The 20,260-nt window shown below is 46.7% G+C and overlaps 1 protein-coding gene across 1 annotated transcript; it reads left to right on the top strand.

Annotated features, from left to right (window-relative positions):
- Positions 1 to 327: 327 nt before the first annotated feature.
- On the top strand, positions 328 to 20,112 carry LOC136556562 (solute carrier family 23 member 1-like). Its single transcript, XM_066549859.1, has 12 exons — positions 328 to 381; positions 2,915 to 3,064; positions 4,355 to 4,512; positions 7,522 to 7,681; positions 8,987 to 9,168; positions 10,905 to 11,025; positions 11,359 to 11,515; positions 11,691 to 11,944; positions 15,528 to 15,692; positions 16,554 to 16,662; positions 17,632 to 17,727; positions 18,829 to 20,112. The coding sequence occupies exons 1-12, from the start codon at positions 328 to 330 to the stop codon at positions 19,110 to 19,112; spliced, it is 1,890 nt and encodes a 629-aa protein (XP_066405956.1). The 3' UTR covers positions 19,113 to 20,112.
- Positions 20,113 to 20,260: the final 148 nt, after the last annotated feature.

Here is a 20,260-nt window from a genome sequence, read left to right as displayed (position 1 = left end):
CTTACCTGTGGATGAAGTTTTTCTGTCAGCAGTTACTGATTCTCTCATTCCAGTGAAGGGCTGCTTTCCAGATTGTTTGAATGCCAGTTCTCTAATCAGCTGGAGGAAAGGAGTCACTTATATAAGCCCAAGAAAATGAAATACTTCTGCAATGCAGCTCACATGAATAGCTAGGACTGAGCACTGTTTGGCCCCTGAAATCCAGCTTCTGCATCTTCTCACCCTGTTTCTTTGGGGCTGTTTTGACTGAAAGGAGTGGGAATTTGGGAGGCTTTCCTCTTCTGACTGGTTCATTTTCAAGGCAGTCGGTGAAGGCAAACAGAAGGCATGACAACCTCTTCAGACAAAGATATCAATGGGCTAGGTAACCCCAGCTTTGAGGTGAGTCTGCTCTCTGAAGGGTAATTCTTGCATAAAGAGGTGCAAGCCCTGTGGAAGGAGGAGAAGGGGAAAGCCAGGGGCTCGGGCTGCTGCAATGATTCTGGTGTGTGCTAAACTTCTGTCTTGGCTGTTATTGACAAGAATCTGAGGAATGATTTCCTCACTACAGCCCCTGCTGCTGCTGCAGGCTCAGCATACTTTCTACTCTCTGGCACCCTTTTAACTTCTTTTCCCTCCACTATTTCTAAAATGATGATGTAGATGAATGGCAGTGCATGTGTGTATCTGTACTGAAAAACAGGTGAGCTTGTGGCTGTGTTCCTGGGTAAAGCATTTTATGTATTCATTAGAAAAATTACAGTAGAATTTTAGCCTAGTAAAGACTGTGTTTCTTTGTCTTTTGGACCTATTTCCAGTGAGGTGAATTGTTAGAAATGTGGGTGAAGAAGAGATTTGAGTGTCAGCTGAGGAGGGCACCCTGTAGAATTATAGATGTGTAGTAAAAGCTGTAAATGATGTGCCAGTCCAGGGGTGTGTTGTACGCTGAGAATGCTGCTAGCTGTAACAGCCATGGGCAAGGTCCTGGGATATGACAGCCCTCTTCCTATCCCAAAGCAGGGGTCACCTCCATTAGAAACTAAAAACTTTGCTTATTTTCTGTCAGCAGGTGTGAAGGAGTGGGGTCCTGCAAACATCTTGCCACCTTGATACAGACCACCTGTGCTACCTTGGAGGAAGCATTTAACCTCCTAGTGTACAAGTCCCACATTTCTTGGGTAGCTCTGGGTGAGCTTGCTTTGTGCAGTGGAGGTGCTGTGCCAGCTCTGGGCAGAGCCTCAGGGAAGTGCTCAGAGTCAGTCAGTTTTCTTTCCTTATTTTTAACAGGCTCTCCATTTGAACTTGTTCTGCCATAGCATATCAGACTTGTGAATTTTTATGGTTTGAATCACCCTAGAGAGGGTAGAAGACAAAGGTGTTTTACCTGTGGTTCAGGCAGTTCAGGTCCTGACTGCCTTCTTGATGCACTTATTTAAGATGTGATTGAGGACCCTCATGCTGTGCCTGGAGCCTGAGGCACATGGAAGGTGTACTGGTCCCCTGGATTCATGGGAGCAGCTGGGCTGAGAACCCTGCTCCAGACTGCTCCTGCCTTGTCCTCCTGCCAGCATCTCAGCCTCACAGGCTGGCTGAGGTTGGAATGCAACTCTGGAGATCACCTTTTCCAAACCCCTGCTCAAGCAGGGCTGTCCAGAGCCAGCTGCCTAGGGCTGTGTCCAGACAGATTTTTAATATCTCTGAGGATGGAGAATCCACAACCTCTCTAGGCAACCTGTGCAGTGCTTGGTCACTCTCACACCAAAAAAATCTTTTCAGATTTTAAGATGGTACTTCCTTAATTTCAGTTTGAGTCCAGTGCCTCTGTTCCTTTCTCATCCTGATATCTCCACTCCATCCTTTTCCTGATGAGCCCTGCTCGCTCCCCCCCAGCTCCTGGGGAGGGTCAGGCACTCATGTGATGATCATGTGGGGCTGTTACTGGCACAGGCTCTGCCTGCCTGGAATATGCCTCCTGGTTAATACAGGGGAAATTGCAGTGAAAAGAAATGAGCTTACTGCTGTCTGCCTGGCTTAGCATTTGTCTACCTGTGGTGTTATTCAGGAGTAATTGTCTCCAAATAATTCCATGCATGGGCAGTCTTAAGTACCTTGCTGTACATTTGTTAATCCATGGCTCAGGCTCTCTTGTTCTGAAATGAAAATGTCAGGACAGGGAGTTATTAAGGAACACCTTTTGCTCTTGAAGTTTATGCCTGAGTCAGTTTGAATTAAATCTGCCTTCACCTATCTATTTTGAAGTATCTGTAATGCTCCCAGTTTGCCCAGGCTGGATAAATATGCTGTATTTGTTAAAGAGGCGTCCCTGTGTTTCAGCCAGCTCCTCTGGAGGAGCAGGGTTTTCTAGAAGGACAAAAGGCAGCTGTCTTTATCAAGGCACAACACTGGTAAAGGTAAGCATAAGGAGATTGAAAGAGAAGACCCAGGAAATGAAATATAAAATGTGCTTCTACTCAGTAATTAGTGTCAGCCAGGTATTTTAGCATGTTTTATAAAAAATGCTGTTTGGGTGGAATTGCCAGGACGTACAGAAACCAGAGGACAGTGCAGCTTTCACTGATAAGCCCACTGCACACTCTTCCTTGCTTATGGTTGCAATGATAAAACTAGATTTTAATGATATTAAGACACTTTGTCTGGATGTCCCTTTGAGATTGAGACACCCTCTAGTGTTTCTTCAGGCCTAGACACACCAGCACATACAAAGATTTTCTGTATATGTTTTGTGCCTCTGTTTTAATTTCTCCTCCTTGGTTTGTTTTTGTTTTGTTTTGTTTTGTTTTTAAATATTGTGGCATTGTTGAAAGCTACACAGGAGGTTTTCCTGCCAGATGTGGAGCATGGCTGCAAGAGAGGCAGCTGCTGGGCATCTGCAGGGCCAGGCTCTGGCTAACAAAGTGTCTCTCCTGTTGTCCAGGGTAAACGTGGGAGCCACTGCCATTTCTCACCAGTTCATGCTGCCTGTGGCCCAGAGGAGGGTGGAGGCACTAGCCACAGTGAGACCAAGCTTGGCTACACTGTCACAGATGTGCCACCCTGGTATCTGTGCATCCTGCTGGGCATTCAGGTGAGACGGGAAAGCAGGTGGAGGCTGGGGGTAGGTAAAAGTTACATGGCTGTTCAGCCAGTTAATTGGGGTGAAACCTAAATTTGGGAGTGTTTTACTTTCACGGGGCTTGAATGGAGCTCTGAGGCTGGATCTTAGTGAGCTCAAGTCCTTTGGTCCACATCCTGAGCATTGATTATTAGCATCATGCCCACAGTTACATTGCATCCTTTGAAGTGCAAATGGTCAGGCAGAGTCCTGAGGCAGGGGTCAAACAGTTAATAAGAGAACATGTGGGGTACCTGGGCTGAAGGTAGCCAAATGTGTAAGGGCTTTCTGAACTTCTGCCTTCCCATGGCAACAAAAACTCAGCAGCAGGCCACATGCTGTTTTGGCTGGTGTCTGTGCCCAGGTGTGTTAAATGACCCAGTACCACCAATGCCATGCTGGGCAGGGAGCCTATGGGAAAGGAGACCTCAGAGTCATTAAGATAATGATGGACTGTGCTTGGAGGTAGAATTTTGTACTTGGTTTCCTTAAATGGAAATTTAGAGTGTATCAACCCAAAATATCTGCATCATAATTTTAATAAAACATGCCTGTAGTGAATAAAGTGTGATTCTGAGTGCCACCAGTTCCACCACTGCAGTGCTGTGCTCCAAATTGAGAGTGAACAACATAGGTTAATAATTAAAATAAAAAGAGGCTTTAAAAATTGTTTTCAGAGTTAGTCATTAACAACAGGTCATTGTAGAAATATGTCCATGACTCTTCTGACAAACACAATGCCCAATTCTTCCATTCTTTGGCACTCACTTTTTATGGTTATCCATAATTGTGCTCTGTGAGAAAAGCTACTGATAGCAAAAAATGCGTAGCTCCAATTTGCCAACTTTTTATGTCATCCTTTGTGGTGCAAATAAGATGGACTGAAATATTGCATTCATTTTGCCTGATTGCTCTGTCCTGTACCTTGGGAGGTCCCCAGCTTCCTGGGGAAGTATGTCCAACAGCTTTGTCTGCAGATGCTGGGGATAAACTGGTTGTGTCTGACAGTGGTCTGGGAAGTCCACAGCACTACAAAAGGTCTTTGGACATGTAAAGGAGGAGTCATTTCAGTGGGTGCATTGCAATTCTTGTAGGTGCTTTGGAACAGCTCCTAACAGAGCATTAAAACTGCCAAAAAAAAAAAAAGAGAGAGGATGGGTAATGTTAGTATAGCACAAATCTGTGAGTTCTCTCAACAACAGGGTAATAACACAGAGCCAGGTCTGTGTCCTTCTTCACCCAGTCTTTCTCTGTGGCTCCTAGCACTTCTTGACAGCCATAGGAGGTCTTGTAGCCGTCCCGCTGATGCTCTCCAAAGGCCTTTGCCTCCAGCACGACCTACTGACCCAGAGCCACCTGATCAGCACCATCATCTTTGTCTCAGGAATTTGCACCCTGCTGCAAGTCCTCTTTGGAGTGAGGTAGGCCAAATGCAAGAGCTGAGAATGTGAGCAGTTACTCTGTGCTAGGCCACCACCCTGTTGGAGAGTTTATCAGTGAGTCATTTGTTACCCTTGGGCAATCAGGGTCCATGCCAAAGCACCCTGAAACTGCTGAGAGCTTTGCAGGGTTGCCTTGCTGTTCCGAATTTTCCATCTCCTGATACTTCATATACCTTTTGTTGGGCTTATAAGGAATCTGTCCTCAAAATAATAGAGCATTGCAACATGCAGTAAAAAGTACTTGCTTGTTCCTCACTCCAGGGATCTTCCAGCTGAGGCAGGAGCCTTCTGATTTGGGCCCAGGGTCAAGAGAACACAAATTCTACAGGAAACTCTAGGGGTCAAGTCCATCTGCCACCACTTAGGGACTCAGGGAAGAGTTCAGCAGCACATCCTGGTATGTGGTGCCACTTCACATGCTCAGGGATTTGTGGCATAAAAGGTAAATCCTTTGCTGATGAGCAGCTAGCAGTGAGATGAGCATGGAATTGCTATTCAGTACTCAGAAAAAGAATATTTAGTGACAGAGATGACTGCAAGTACTCCCCTTTTCCAGAAAGACCCTGTATCTTTGCTGACCTTGAAAAATTTTTTCTAGTTCCCTTGTCATAACTCTGGGCTGTCTCTGTCTTTCCACAGGCTGTTTTTTCCTCCAGTATGGTGGGAACCTGTGTTTTTTGCTTCAAAGACAAGCTATACATTCTTTGACTTCTGAACCTGATGTACTCTGGTTAATCACTGGTCAACTGCCAGCTCCACAAAATGTTTTTCCTCCTTCTGCTTCATTCACTACTGAAACTTTTCTGTCTCTCTTTGTCTTAAGAAGTGTCTGTAGACAAACTTCCTGAGGAGTGCTCCCCTTCTCCTAGATTGTTACAGGATTAGTGGAGGAAAGAGGAGCACCTTGACCACAAAAAACAGAGAAACCGGGTTTTTAGCTAAATTCAGGCTGGAGTCCATGACCATCACTGCTGGTGCAATTCAGGCATTCTGAGTTCTCCCAGGCACCCTCCAAATGCCTCAGTGCATTCCTGAGAGCTGTAATGTCCCTTGCTCTCTGTTAACTGGGGATTAAAGAGTAGCAAAGAGCCTCTCTCTCCCGTGGATGAATAGCTAATTGAGGTACAGCAGATCAAATTAAGTGGTAAGGAGCTGTTCCCATGGGATAAGCTTGATTGGCTTTTGCCCTGCTGAGGATGCAATTGCCTTGTTGCTGACCCCAACTATAAGGCATGAGGACATTCATGAAGCAATAGCCAAGGGAAAAGCTGACCCACTGCAACCTGCAGCTCAGTCATGTTACACAGCATGAAAAAGCAGCAGTGGGTCCCAGACAGTCACTAGAGACACTGTCAGAGGCTCCTGAGGGGAGACACAAGTCATTTGCTGTTATGGTGAGTCCTGCTTAGTAAATGCTTGCACATCATATACTGATTATCAAAACACAGTATTGCCTTCCCTATTTCTGCAGCTTTCCCTCTTGCAGACCCCACAGGAAAGAGTTCAGTGTACCCCATAGGTATCACCTTGGCACCCTATTTTCCTCTGAGCCTACCAATGGCAACATTGAGCCCACCCGTGCCAACACTGTCTGTGAAATATCTTAGGGACCAACACAACAGAAACTATAAATCTATTGTTAGATTCCAAGTCATGGCCCTGAGCCTTCTCTGTTTCTTTTTGTTTGTTTCTTGTGCCTTGCCCAGCAAAATCGTTTCAAAACTTTGACAGTGTTTCAGCTGTGCATGACTAGTATAAATATTTGGTTTAGGTGACAGAGACATGGTCTGTTACAGCTACACCATCCCCTATTTCAAGAATGTTAGAAATTCCTCTGTTTCGGGGAAAGCTGTGCCCTGCAAAAGCAGTCACCTGAATTGCTGTCCCATGGCTTTTCTGAACAGGTGCCATGAGAGCTCCTGGCACAAGGAGAGGTTGCTTTGGGAGTTCCTCCTAGGGGTGCTCCCTAAAGGAAGGAAAACAGAGGCACCTTGGAGATTTCCCTTGGCTGTTTGAAGGACGTTGTGCCCACCCTTAGGCAGCTTAGGATTTTTCATGCACACTAGAGGAATGGTTAAAAAAACTTGCACTGCAATGGGGGCTTATGTGGGGCTTTGAGGAGTCAGTCAGGCCTTTTAGGTCTCTGTCTCCATTTCTTCATGTGTGGAAAAAGAGGCTGGTGCAGCTCAAAGGAGCATTGCTCTGCTGTATAAATCTCTGCATAAAGCCAGTGCTGAACTCCTCTGGAGATGCAAGTTCCTTGCTACTCTGAGGAATTCACAGAGGGAGAAATACTCTAAGCCAGGAGACATGTGGTGTGGGGGGAGAGCCAAGGTCACCCAGTCACCCAGTCAGTGCCCATAGACCCCTCCATGCAGGTTTCCTTTCTAGTTTCAGTGGAAGTGCAGAAGAGGAATTGGCATTAAAACCCAGTGTACTAAAAGCCAGGTCACATTTTCTATCAGGATTGTTGTGACATGGAGAGTACTTAGTGCATGCCCTTGTGTGCATGAGCACGTTCTGAAGAGAACCAAAGCACCCAAAGGGGAGAGAGGAAGCAACTGGATATTGGCAAGATTGACTGAACTTTTCTTCAGCATTTCAATGTCTTTCTTCCTTGGTTTTCTTCCCCCCGCCAGATTTTTCCTTTCCACATCCTACTCTGTGCATGTCTGTGGTCTCATCAGCCGTTAGAAGCACGACTTCTTCCTTAACAGGGGGTAGCAGGGTAGGACTGTAGCACCCATGTGCCCCTCCATTGCTGGTGTTTGAACCTCAGCTCTTACCCCATGTCAGTGCTCTTGCATGCAATGGGCAGCAATTCCTCCCCATGGTCAGTGACAGTGACCTGCCACAATTCAAAAGATCCTGTCAGAGGCCATGGGCAGACTGATTTTTAAATTTATTTTGCTTTCCTTTCTCTCACCCTTATACAGCAGAGTTTCTAGCACTCTCACTTGTCGTTTTTCCCCTCTGCTTTCCTTCCAGGCTGCCTATTATTCAAGGAGGGACTTTAACATTCCTGACCCCCACCTTGGCAATGCTGTCTCTCCCCGATTGGAAGTGCCCTGCCTGGACAAACAATGCCACCCTGGTGAATGCCTCTTCACCAGAATTCATCCAAGTCTGGCAGACACGGATGCGAGAGGTATATTACCTTTTCAGTGGCACCTGCTCTGTATCAGGGCTGTTTGCTTTCAGTAAATTGCCTGACCATATCATGGTCATCACAGCTGGAAAAACTTCTATTCCCAATGAACCTTGGCCCTCAAGCTGTTGCAGCTTTCTAAGCATCTATTCTCTATCAAAAAAGTAGTTGCTTCACTGCTGCTGAACAGGGGACATGCAGACATCCTCATGTGATTTATGGTCCCTGCAAAGTCTACCCTTGTCCAGTCAGATCCCTTCTCTATAAAGCATGGTTAGCCCAGAAGAAGAAAGGGAGGGAAAATATTTTCAAGGAAACAGCCCTGTCTAAGCACAGGAAACCTAGTAAAAAAATGCAAGGCAAAACCTACTGTAAATATTAAGGAAAAGGACATTCTTAGGTAATCAGAAGGGAGAGGGAAAAGTCAGGGGTCTCACTGCCTTGTTCTACATCAATTGCCTTTATCAGAGCAAGTGACTAAATTTGCCTCTGTGGATCCATTTGTTGGTGTGTTTTCCAAACCTCTGGGAAGTGTTGAAAGCTCACCAGGGGTTTGCTGTGCAGCACAGGTTGCTCTCTGCTGATTCATATAAATCTGTCCCAAGGGCATTGCTGACATCTCGTTTCAGCCTGGGTCATTCACCCAGCCCCTGGAGCTGGGGGAAGGAAGGTGCTCAGCACCACCTTGCAGCCTGGGCTTGTTACCAAGTCTGAGGAGGCAGAGAGCAGCCTTGTCCCTGCCTGAAGCTGACACTGAGGTGAGCAGCATTTCAGAATGTAATTGCTGGCTCCTTGGCAGTGATTGTCAAACACTGGGAAGTTCAGGGTGATAAATGTGCTCCCAGAGTGAAACCCAGGAAAAAAAAGAGGCTGTGATGAGTCACTTGTCTCATCAGTGTGCTGAAGAGACCCGAGCCCTTCCCAAAAGGAAGATCAGTGGAGACCATGGCCCTGCTCCTGTTTTTGGGGCAAGAACTTTTCCCCTGTCTTGGGGGAGCAGGCAGGAGAGTGCAGGGCAGATGATGCATGCTTGGGTGGCCCAAGAGGACAGGGAGGAGGTGATCTCTGGAATAAAATTAGCCCTGGTGAGGACTAAATCCATCAGCCAAGGGGGGGGTTGCTGTGCTGCTGCTTTGGTGGTCCTTCCCACATGTAATTCTCAGCCAGATTTTATTGTTGTCAGCAGGAGGCCTCTAAGCCACTCTGTTGCCAGAGACTGAGCCTGGCTCTCATGCTGGATTTGCACTGACATGAAGAAAAGGCTCAACAGCTGGAGTTCCTTCCAACCTCTGGTTTTTTTTCCAGGTGCAAGGAACTATCATTGTAACTTCTTGCTTTCAAATCTTCGTTGGATTTTCTGGCCTGATTGGATTTCTGATGAGGTTCATCGGCCCCCTGACAATTGCCCCCACTATCACCTTGGTTGTACTACCTCTGTTTGAGTCAGCTGGAGATATGGCTGGGCAGCACTGGGGCATAGCATTCCTGTAAGTCTCACATCTCTGTGGGAAAGATGAGAGTGCACAAATCACTTGCCTCTAATATGAAACCAAGTGTCACAGTCTGTAGCAGAGTTCCCCTGGGTTCAAGGTTTATTTCTTGAGCACCAACATGTGACAGCCTTGTGCAAGGCAGCCATGTGACAAAATCATTCTCCTCCAATCCCCAGGAGGTTAAGCTCTCAGCAACAAAGCAAAACCCAAACTTGAGTTAAAAAATCACTGATTTTTGTAAAAATACAAAGTCCATAGGTTCAGTAGAGACACAAGCCTTCCCCATGTGTGTACAGTCTCCGTCACAGTTGTCTACACACACTGTCTTACACACCTGTTATTTAAGTTTAAAAGACATTCCTAAAATGACCAAGTTGAGCATTCAGGTATTCTGTGTTGAAATAGCTGGTGCTTTATGTATTGTCTTCACATGAGTAGGAGGAATTGTTCCCTCCAGAGTCGTAAGGCTGCTGAGCACCTTTGTTAATGCAAATGGATGAAGTGTGCACTCACACAGTCTGTCTGGACTCTGTAGCATTAGAAACCACAAATGGAAACCAGTTCCTCCTCAGACTTTCTCCCTCCAGTCATCCAGTGCTTTGAATTGTGTATGTCACGGAGTGTCTTTGCAGAGAAGTGAGGATAGAGGTTTCTTTGCACTGTTGGAATTCTGCTTGTCCCTGACTACTGCACCTACAGTTTGTCACCTTTTCACATGGGGAAAACTACCAGTTTTCCAGTGAAGTCAGAGCACTTCAGCTGGTGCAATTGATTTCTCACCATATCCTATGCATATTAATTCACTCCATGTATAAAATTTAGATTTGTTGTAGAATAATGAGGAGGCCTTCAGAGGCCTGGCTAACCCAGGAGATGTCCATGGTCTTCTAGCAGCTCAGCAGTCGAAGGTGGGATGCCCAGTCCCTGCCCTCTTTCCACATGTGGTAGCCTCCAGCTTCATCTGGTTGGCCTCTCTGGGCAAAAGGCACATGAGGGGCAGGCTGTGAGTGCACCCAGATGTGCTGCTGTTCCCAGATGTGTCCTACACAAGGGATGGGAGAGGAGCTGCAGCTGCAGTTCCTTCCATCAGCGCGAGCCCCGGGTGCTGCCAGGGACACAGGGGAGCCCCTCCACAGCTCAGCCCTTGCTGACAGAGAGCCATGCTCTCCCCTTCTTGCCTGACTGGGAGGGCTCTGAGGGCACCATGTGCAGCCCCACAGTCCCAGCATGGTTTTTTCTTTCAAAACAGGGATTTGCACAGCCAAACCAAATCCTCTTCTTTTACTCTGTGTCACAGGAGCTTTTTGCCCCTTGAAGAGCAAAAGCTGAAATCAGGAAACAATAAATCCTGTATTTCTAGTGTATCTGAATTACACAGGCAGAACCTGAACCTTGCATGTCTGTCAGGTCTTTCTTTTACTTATGAGGCATTTTTAACCTTTCTGCAACTGTGTCACACTCACAGATCCACTGCCTGGGGTGTGAGTGTTGAAACAATAAGGGTAAAAAAGAGTTGTTTGCAAATATGCTGAGCTATCAGTAGATTGTGATGGAAAGCTTGTTCCATGTCTGGCTTGGTAGAGTGGGGAGCCCCCCTCTGCTGCTGAGAGCCTGTTTTCAGGGGTCTTCTGGAGTCCTGGGTTCTTGGGTTGCAGATCTTCACTTAATGTGGAGACAGGTGGGCACCTGGGCACCCCCTTTGTTTACGGTCTCATTTCCCCTCCTTCTAGGACTACTTTTTTCATAGTTCTGTTCTCTCAGTACTTGAAACACGTTGCTGTGCCGCTGCCATCTTACCAGAGAGGCAAGAAGTCCCACTTCTCTCCAGTCTACCTCTTCCAGATCTTCCCGGTACGTTGGGGTTCCTGGATACCAGGGCATTGTGACAGGGACTGGCCTCACCCACCCTGGGCTGCCTGGGCTCTTTCCACTCGTGTCCAGATGAGTGAGTGCTTCCCAGCTGAGCCTGTGTGGTAAGGGGCAGAGAGGAAAAAGCTCCCCATGGCCCTGATTATTGGGAGGGAGGGAGGGAGAGAAGAAGAGAGGGCCACCAGGAGCTCCTGCTGCCTCTTTGCCTCCCTTCGGTGTGCAGGGAGAAGGGTCGGGCGGGGACACATTGTCCACCGCAGCCGTGCTGAGGACGCAGCCATACCCTAACCAGAGCCCCCTGCTTGTGATGGGCAGGTGCTGCTGGGGCTCTCGCTGAGCTGGCTGCTCTGCTACGTGCTGACAGTGACCAGCGTCCTCCCTGCGGCCCCCAGTGCCTACGGCCACCTGGCCCGGACAGACAGCCGCGGGGACGTTCTGTCACAGGCTCCCTGGTTCCGGCTGCCTTACCCAGGTACCCTTCCCCATCCTGCCTACTCCTGCCTCCGCCTCCACTTACCAGGAGGAGAGGAAATGTCAAAAATCAGGCGAACACCCACAGGCATTCCTGCTGTTCTTCCTCCCCCGGGGCACATTTCAGGGTAAATGAAACCCTGAAATTCCACCTGAACCGAGCTCTTTACTTGCAGGCCAGTGGGGAACGCCAACGGTGAGCCTGGCCGGGATCTTTGGCATCCTAGCCGGGGTGATTTCCTCCATGCTGGAGTCCGTGGGGGATTACTACGCCTGTGCCCGCCTGTGCGGGGCCCCGCCGCCGCCGGAGCACGCCATCAGCCGCGGCATCGGCGTGGAGGGCATCGGCTGCCTGCTGGCCGGGGCCTGGGGCACGGGCAGCGGCACCACGTCCTACAGCGAGAATGTGGGAGCCCTGGGCATCACCAAGGTGAGCCTCGCCGCAGGGTGGTGCCTCCCGGAGGGCTCCCCCGCGGGGGTGCGCACATGGCTGCGTGCTGGACCTGGGGAGTGAGCTCAGGCCACCTCCCGAAAGTTTTATAACTTATATATTGTCGGAGTATCGGGGGGTAGGACGGTCGGGACGGATGGAGACGAGAGGTCGTGGAATTTGCGGTTTATTGCAAAGGGCCTGGGTGCAGGGCCCTGCTGGGAGCTGCCAGCCGCAGCTCGGAGCAGGCCCAAGAGAAGAGAGGGGTAGAGAGGATGAGAGAAGAGGGAGTAAGGGAGTAAAAAAGGTAAGAGCGTTAAAGGGTAAAGAGAATAAAAGGTAAGAGAGTGAGGTTCTCATTACAGTACAATAAATCTTCTTCTATGTTGAATATTCTAATTCTCACTAACTTAGTACAATATACAAATCTTATAGCATTTACATACAGCCTATAAGAATCATTACATTACCATACTGTGTTACATTTTAAACCCTCAAAACTACTCTTTGGACCCCTTCTGCCAAGCTAGTAGGGTCTGCTCTGACCCTTGGAGCTGTCTGCAAGCAGAGGGTGTTGTTCCATCAAAAGGGGATTACCTTCAGTGTGGCCATACTATTGCTTTCCAGTTGTTCAGTAACTAAGGTATCTCAAAGCTTGCTTTCATTTCAATCTCACTTATAGTTTCTATATTCTCAAAATCTTTTGCCAGACAATCATATTTATAAGGCTTTCCTGTTTCATCTTCCCCAACAATATATAACTTAGAACACGGGAAAATTGTGCCTTGGCACACTGGTGACCAGCTCAGCAAGCACTGCAAATGACTTAACAGAGGTGGGCAGTGCTTCCCTTTCTCTGCCTCTGGCCTGCATAGGGAATTAGTGCACTCACTCAGACACCTGGCCTAGGTAAGGCTGGACAGACAATGCTACATCTGAGCTAACCCATATGGGCATGGAGAGGGAGAGGAGAGAAAGGGAAAGGATGAATATTAATAGGGCTTCAAATTCCACAACTTCTATAACCCAAGGATGGCAATCATGTGAAAGGTAGACTATTTCTTCAGGGTTACAAAATGGGATTGCAAAGGTTTGTGTGTGAGTCCCTTGAGTATATTAATTGCACTTATCAGGGAAAGAAATTTCCAGAGATAAGCTTGACAATCAGATCAAAGATTTTCACTAAGCTTTGCAGCCATAGGATAGGCTGACAGACATCTAGCTGCTAACTGGACAACATTTTCAAATCATTACCAAATAAGCAGTGATAAGCCTGAAGAGTTGTGAGCCAGTAAATAAATCCTTACAGCTTCCACTCTATAATATTGCTTATTTCATTGGATTTTACAAACCTCACTGACAATAACCATTTTGCACACATGGCAGTGTTAGTGTTTGACTGAGGTGGCTGCCTCAAGCACCAAGGGCTGCCTGGATGTCTGCATGGAGTCCAGTGTAGCCCATCACCACGTGTGCATTGTCACTAGGAAGTCTGTGCATACTAACCATCCACCTGAGCCAGCTCTTCCTGATGTGCAGTTTGCTGCATGCTTATATGTTTGGGATGCTGCCCAAATTCATAATTACCAGATTACAGGACATGTATTCTCACAATGTATGCTAAGTCCTCCAGGAGGACATGCCATCCTTGCTGATTCAGGAGAGGTGTTTCCCTTGGATCCCACAGCTGCTCACTCTGTCCACACTTGAAAGAGCTGAAAACAGAGTGTCATCTCAGTTGAAATTGAAATCAGTGTAAACACTCTGGCTGGGACAGATGGGGATGCTGAGAGCACAAGGCAGATTTAATTTCTTTTTTTACGTGGGAAACACGTTTTTCCATAACAAATGGAAACACAAGAGACTTGTTTCCTCTCTTAAACACAGATGTCCAGCACCACTGGAGAAGTCTTTGGAGATCTCAGATACATACAGGGCTGACAGATAAGGCAAGGAGAAGCTGCTAGAAACTGCCAAAATGCAACATCTTACATGGTATCAGATATTTAAATTGCTTGATCAGGCCTGGTACGCCAGTACTGAGAACTCCTTTCCAAGAAAAGGAGGATTTTAAAGAGTGGTAAAGGCACCACATATTGTGGGGAACCCTGCAGTTACCTCAGCCTTAAGAAAGAGAACTGATTTTATTGTTTTCCTGACATAATTGAAGCAAACTCCAAACTAGTGGCTTTAGCAGAATATGGTCACAGTGCTGTCACTGGATTAGGTGTTTTGCTTTTAAGGCCAACTCCATATACTTGGTAATTCAACATTTTAGCAAATTGAGACTTTGAATCTTTGTTCTAATCCTGGAACAAATAGATCTGTTGACTTTTATTAGTTAACATTTAGATGGTAACAGCGTCCCAAGGTTTTAAGCTAGAGTATAAAAAGCAATAAAGCACCTGAAGAAAATGCATGATTTTATTTTGAAACTCCACACCAAATCTTTTTTATTTATCTTTCACAATCAAGAAAGACTTAAAATATTTTAAATGGACATGTTTAAGAAATACTTAAAAAGAGACACTATTAGTTACTGAGAATGTTTTTGTTGAAAGCATTCACAAAAAGCCTGTCCTGCAATTAGACATTCTTCAAATATTTGAATGGAGGGATTAAAACATTTAATTGAATTATAAAATGTTTGCAGAGGATTACAGAGCTGGCCTGACACAAATATTTTAAGTTTAGCATGATTCTTTGGCAGTCCAAGTTTTAGTGTGGGCTTGGAAGTTTAATGAATATTGCTGCTTTCCTTTTCACTTTCTATATAAATGTCTCAACCCTTTATTTGGCAGATACTCTTTTTCTTTCCTATTCATATGCTCTAACAGATCTGAATAAAGGGCATGGCTTGGTCCTTCATCCCATCTTTTTCGTAGTGCTTAACCAAAAAAAGGCCTAGGGGAAAAAATGAGAAAAAAATTGTTTTACTGAAGATAGATGGGTGATGAGAGATAGGGACAGAGCAAAACACTTCCTCACTTCTTATTTTTTGACCATCGAAAGGATAGATCAGATCCCAGAGCTTAGGATGGAGTAGCCAGCCAGCTCTGGTCTCTAAAATCTTGATCTCCAGGGAATGGAGGGATCCTTGTGGGATACCTCATTGAAAGCCACGTCTGGATGTCAATCCAAACCCTGACAGAAGGATTGTCCATTGAACTGACTGGGGGGTTGCAGTGCCAGGCTTGTATGTATGCCAAGATATTTCTAGGCTAAAGCAAGAACAAGTGGGTATTACTGTGCTCTTAATTATTATTATTTTTTTAAATTTCAGTTTAATAGCAAACTGTTGAAGTTCTGTCAATAGTAGGAGAGAGGATAACACTGAGTAAATAGGTGTGGTACTTTCAGAGTGCCTTTTGTGGTAAATATCTATGGTGCACAAACACTTATGCTTCCCATTCAGTGTCAGCATCGCAGCTCACCAGCAGCTGTATCCAGACCTGTCCCTGAACGTGCCATGCACTGCTAGGCCCAGAGCAGCAGCACCTACCTGACAGGCTGGCTCTGGAGCCTGCCCCACACCCTTCTCTGCCGGTCAGTGCGTGACTGCCTCCTCTTCCTCTTGGTGCAGGTGGGGAGCCGAATGGTGATCATTGCTGGTGCCTGTGCCATGCTCCTGAGCGGCATCTTGGGGAAGGTTGGGGCCATGCTGGCCAGCATTCCCATCCCTGTGATTGGAGGCATGTTCCTCGTGATGTTCGGAGTTATCGCGGCAGTGGGCATCTCCAGTTTGCAGGTAACAGCTGTGTGAGCACTGCTGCATCCTGGTGAAGGGGACTTCATGTCATTGAAACAGAGAATCATAGAATAAGCTCAGCTGGAAGGGACCCATCAAGACCATTGAGTCCAACTGCTGGGCCTGAGCAGGACACCCCAAGAGTCACACCATGTACCTGAGAACATTGTTCAGACACTTCCTGAGCTCTGTCAGGCTGGTGCTGTGGCCACTTCCCTGGGGAACCTGTTCCAGTGCCCAAACACCCTCTGGGTGAAAAGCTTCTTCCTGATATCCAACCTAAACCTCCCCTGACTCAGCTCCATGCCATTTTCTGTCACAGGTCATGAGATTTAAGAGATCAGTACTTACCCCTGTGCTTCCCCTCATGTGGAAGCTGCAGACTGCAGTGAGGTCTCCCCTCAGTCTCCTCTTCTCCAGGCAGAACAGGCCAAGTGACCTCAGCTGCTCCTCATACAGCTTCCCCTCCAGACCCTTCACCATCCTTGTGGCCCACCTTTGGACACTCGCTAATAGCTTTACATCTTATATTGTGGTGCCCAAAACTGCACACAGCACCCTCAGTTTCAAGTCAGTTTCTTACAGACTGTGTCATCTATAACCAGACTGCAGCAGGTGTAAACATTTATGTTGCAATTCCTCAGGTGAAGATAAGGGGCTGTACACAGAGGGGCTGAATCCCAGAGGGCTCCCTGGCATGGGCAGGGCTGGTTGGCACTGGGGACTGCAGGATCACAAATGCCCCAGCAGCACCAGGGCTGGGTCCATTCCTGATTCCAGTGTTTGCATCCCACCATGTCTCATGAACACAACCGTAATCCAGAGTTTTGTGTATGTAATGTATGAAATTTCTCTGTGCAGTATACAGATATGAACTCCTCGAGAAACATCTTTATCTTTGGATTTTCTCTATTTGCTGGCCTCACAATTCCCAGCTGGGCAAACAAAAATAGTGCTCTGCTGAAAACAGGTAAGAGGTGACATCAGAAGCATTTTCTGCAGCATGAAATGGAAGGAAAGGCTGACCAGAGAAATCTTTTAAAATAGTTTTTTCCTTCTAAAATGCTGAAATCTGTGCTTTGACTGTTGCCTGTTTCTTTCTGTGAGGGCTATTTTTGCCTTTTGCCCTGGATGCTTAGCTCTGGTGCAGAAATCTCTGCTTTTGGTCAGTGACTGGATTCTCATGAATGAGGCTTTCTTATGTGCTCATAAACAATAAAATGCTGTGCTTTCAAAATGCAAGAGCATACTCCTCTACTAAATTCCATCAAGTTCACTTTATTGAAATTTTCAGTTCTCCAGCAGCTGGCCCTTCACTGTTTCTTGTGTGAATGATGTCTTCATCACAAAGGCCAGAGTGTCCTCTCTTAAAGCATACAAGGTGTGCTGGGTGGGCTGATTAAAGAGCTGGGCCCACAAACCCCATGCTCTGTAGATGTCCTGTCAGCTGCTCAGTGCCACTGGGCTTAGCTCATGGCCATCAGCCCTCAAGGGGAAAGAAACATCACACCTGATGAGCTTGTGGTGCTGAAATCCCATGCTAAATATACTCACATTTCTTTGGGAACTGAAGCTCGTGCTCTGTAGGGAGCTGATAGGTGTTATGTTGTGCATGTGCTGAATGTGTTTGGAGCAGAAGGTGGCTTTTTCTCAGACAGTGCTGGGGTCTGCACTGTTAATAAGCTCTTAATGTATTTATGAGCCATTTCCTGCCCTCTGTGAGTCTGTGAATAATCATGTAGGATAAAACTGTAAGTCTGAAACTGGCTGTGAGATCATTCTCCCTTCCACTCCCAAATCTTACACTCTGCTTCGGATTTGCAAGTCTTGTCCAAGCAAGCATACAGCTTGCAGCCTCTTGGCATCAGAAATGTTGCTGGTAGAACAGGTAAAATGCTTTTCCTGCACCACGATCTAAAGCTTTTTTTTTTTTTGCTAGGAATCATCCAGCTTGACCAAGTGATCCTGGTGCTTCTCACCACTGGCATGTTTGTGGGTGGACTTCTGGGCTTTATCCTGGATAACACCATTCCAGGTAGGATTTGCTGAAATGAGCTGCTAGTTTGTGCCTGTATAAGGGTTTGTTCCCTGGTACTTTTTGTTTTCATGACTCCTGTTCTATGGATTGGAATTGTGCTAGCAACCATGAAATACCGTGTGACTCAGAGAGGAGTGAGGAACAGGAGACATCACTGAAATGGTCTCTGGATGGAAAACAGCAGCTTATCAAAAATTAAATAATTTGTCAGGAAGAACTCAGGCTGAGGAAAAGGTTTATTTGGCAAATATGTCTTTCAGGGAACATGCCTGCCTAAAACCATATTGCTAGTTAAAAGGAGAGAGGAAAGCAGCTGTAAGAAGTGGAAGGAGCCAGCATGGGAGCTGCTAAAACTGAAGCTGAACTAAAGCTACAACAGTGGAAAGCAGTAGGAAAGGCTGGTGCTGGCCCTCAAAGGCAGCAAAGAGCCTTGGATTTTCATCTAGCATGGGGAGGGAATAAGAATAGGAGAGGAAACGCTCTTTTCTGCTGCAGGAAAAGAGCAGGAAGAAAGGACGCTCTGTTAACCAGATTCTGTCACTGTCTGTGGCTTCTCAGAAAGCCAGTCTCCTTTTGGCTCATTAATTTTCCTGCAGCCTTCAATCATCAGCTCCTCTGGGCAGAATTTACAGGTAGGATCACTCCCTTTCCCAAGAGGTTCTTTGCTGCCACAGCAGTTACAGGCACTTGGGAATTCCTTTGGCTAGGGTAAATACCTGTGACTGACTAGTAACTGTTAGCTAAATCTGCTCTAAAGTGTCTGTCTGGGCAGGTAACATTCAGCCTTGCTTTCCCAGCACTGCATGAACCTCCCCTTTGAACAGTTCTTGGATCTCCTGTGGCAGGTGAAAACTTCTTGGTATACATGATTCCCATGGAAAGCATGGAGAAGGCTGCTTATCTGGAAGCTGTTGCAGGAAAAGGGGTATTGTCTGGAAGCTCATTAGTGAATATTTGTAGAGCTCTTTGGAGCTGGAAGGGTTTAAGTAGAAGGGATTTGTATTTTGTGCTGGATCTGCTGGGATTTGAGCAGTGGGTGTGAGGCACACAAAGCAGCCCTGCTGTTTTAAACACAACAACCTCACTTTGCTCTTGCAGGAACACAGGAGGAGCGGGGGCTCCTGGCATGGAAGCAAAGCCACAAGGGAGGGATGGAGAGCTCTCACCTCATTTCCAAGGTCTATGATCTTCCCTTTGGCATAGGCACCAGATACTGCAATGTGTCTTGGTTTCGCTATCTCCCTGCTTGCCCCAAAAAACTGTCTTGTGACAAGAGAATGGATGAACTGAAGGCTGCTAGACAGAAAACCAGTGTTGAAGCATGCTTAGAAAGAAACTCTGAGGTTGGTGCTGATACACCAATCAGCACCAATTGGTGCTGATACAAGGATATAAGCACCTTGCCTGCAAGTGAACTCATCTTAGAAACAGAGGTCTGAAAGTATGTCTGCAGCCCCTATCACCTGAGCATGAGCTGGCAGCTGTTCGAGAGGGAAGCTGGAAAAGGATAATGTCTTCCTCTTCCCAGCTCTGCTGACTGCACCAGTGATGGCCTTGAGGAAGTAATTTTTTCCTTCTCTCTTCCTGCCTGCTCACTTGTAGGAAGAACCTGATCCCTCCTCGGGGAACACCAAAGCCCAAGAAATGTCTAGGAGAGGTTTTCTGTTTCCTTCTTGCACTGACCCTTGGGCACCCTAAGGGGCAGCTGTTCAGCTCAAGCAGGAGGGCTTCCTGTCCCCTGATGTGGCAGCTGAAGGAGCTTCCCTAACGTGGGCCCTGCACCACTCTCGGGCATCCCTTGGGTTGGGGTTAATCCCCAGCACCTTAAAGCAACATCCTGGCCAAGGGGAAGGAGCAAGTGCCTCTAGCTCATGATTCATCTCATTCCAAATTCCCTTCATTTAGCCAGTCAAATGAATGTTGTAGGTGAGGCATCTAAAGTTAATGGGATGGATTGTCTTCTGAACCTGTCCCTTCTGCCTCAGACCACAGAGGGACTCTAGAGACCTTAGTTAGGTTCTTGACCTAACAGAAAAAAACAGCCTTACTGAAATGTATTCCACCTTGGAACTGGAATGCTGGGAGGAGTCTCAGGAAAACCAGGTTGGGCACCCAACCCTACACAGATGAAGGAATCCTCATCAAATATAATGGAGAAAACACTTCTGCTCACAATCTTACACATCCCTATGCTGCTTCTGTGTCCTGTGTACCCTTGCTGTACCTGTTTGGTCTAGTGTGGTGATTTTGTGGTGAAAAGCACTTCTCTGGAAAACAGGTGTGCAGGTAATTGCTCCTGTTCCCTATTAGCTTCAACCTGCAGGGTCACATGCAATGTGATCACATGTGGTCCTGTGGTTCCTGATGCTGTGTAATAAAATTGTTGCTGTAGCATAAGTTTGTGTTTCCTTCATTGAGATTAATACTTTTTTTTGTAATATAATAAATAATAACATGTACACTGTAATGCTATTTCTCAGAGTGGTTGCTGGAGTGAGTGGCAGGTGGTATTCAAAATATCACATGCAGG

This window comes from Molothrus aeneus, chromosome 5 (assembly GCF_037042795.1).
Source record: "Molothrus aeneus isolate 106 chromosome 5, BPBGC_Maene_1.0, whole genome shotgun sequence".
In the NCBI taxonomy this organism is placed as follows: domain Eukaryota; kingdom Metazoa; phylum Chordata; class Aves; order Passeriformes; family Icteridae; genus Molothrus; species Molothrus aeneus.
The sequence above is the reverse complement of the archived record's forward strand: the minus strand, read 5'-3'. Positions and strand labels throughout refer to the sequence as shown.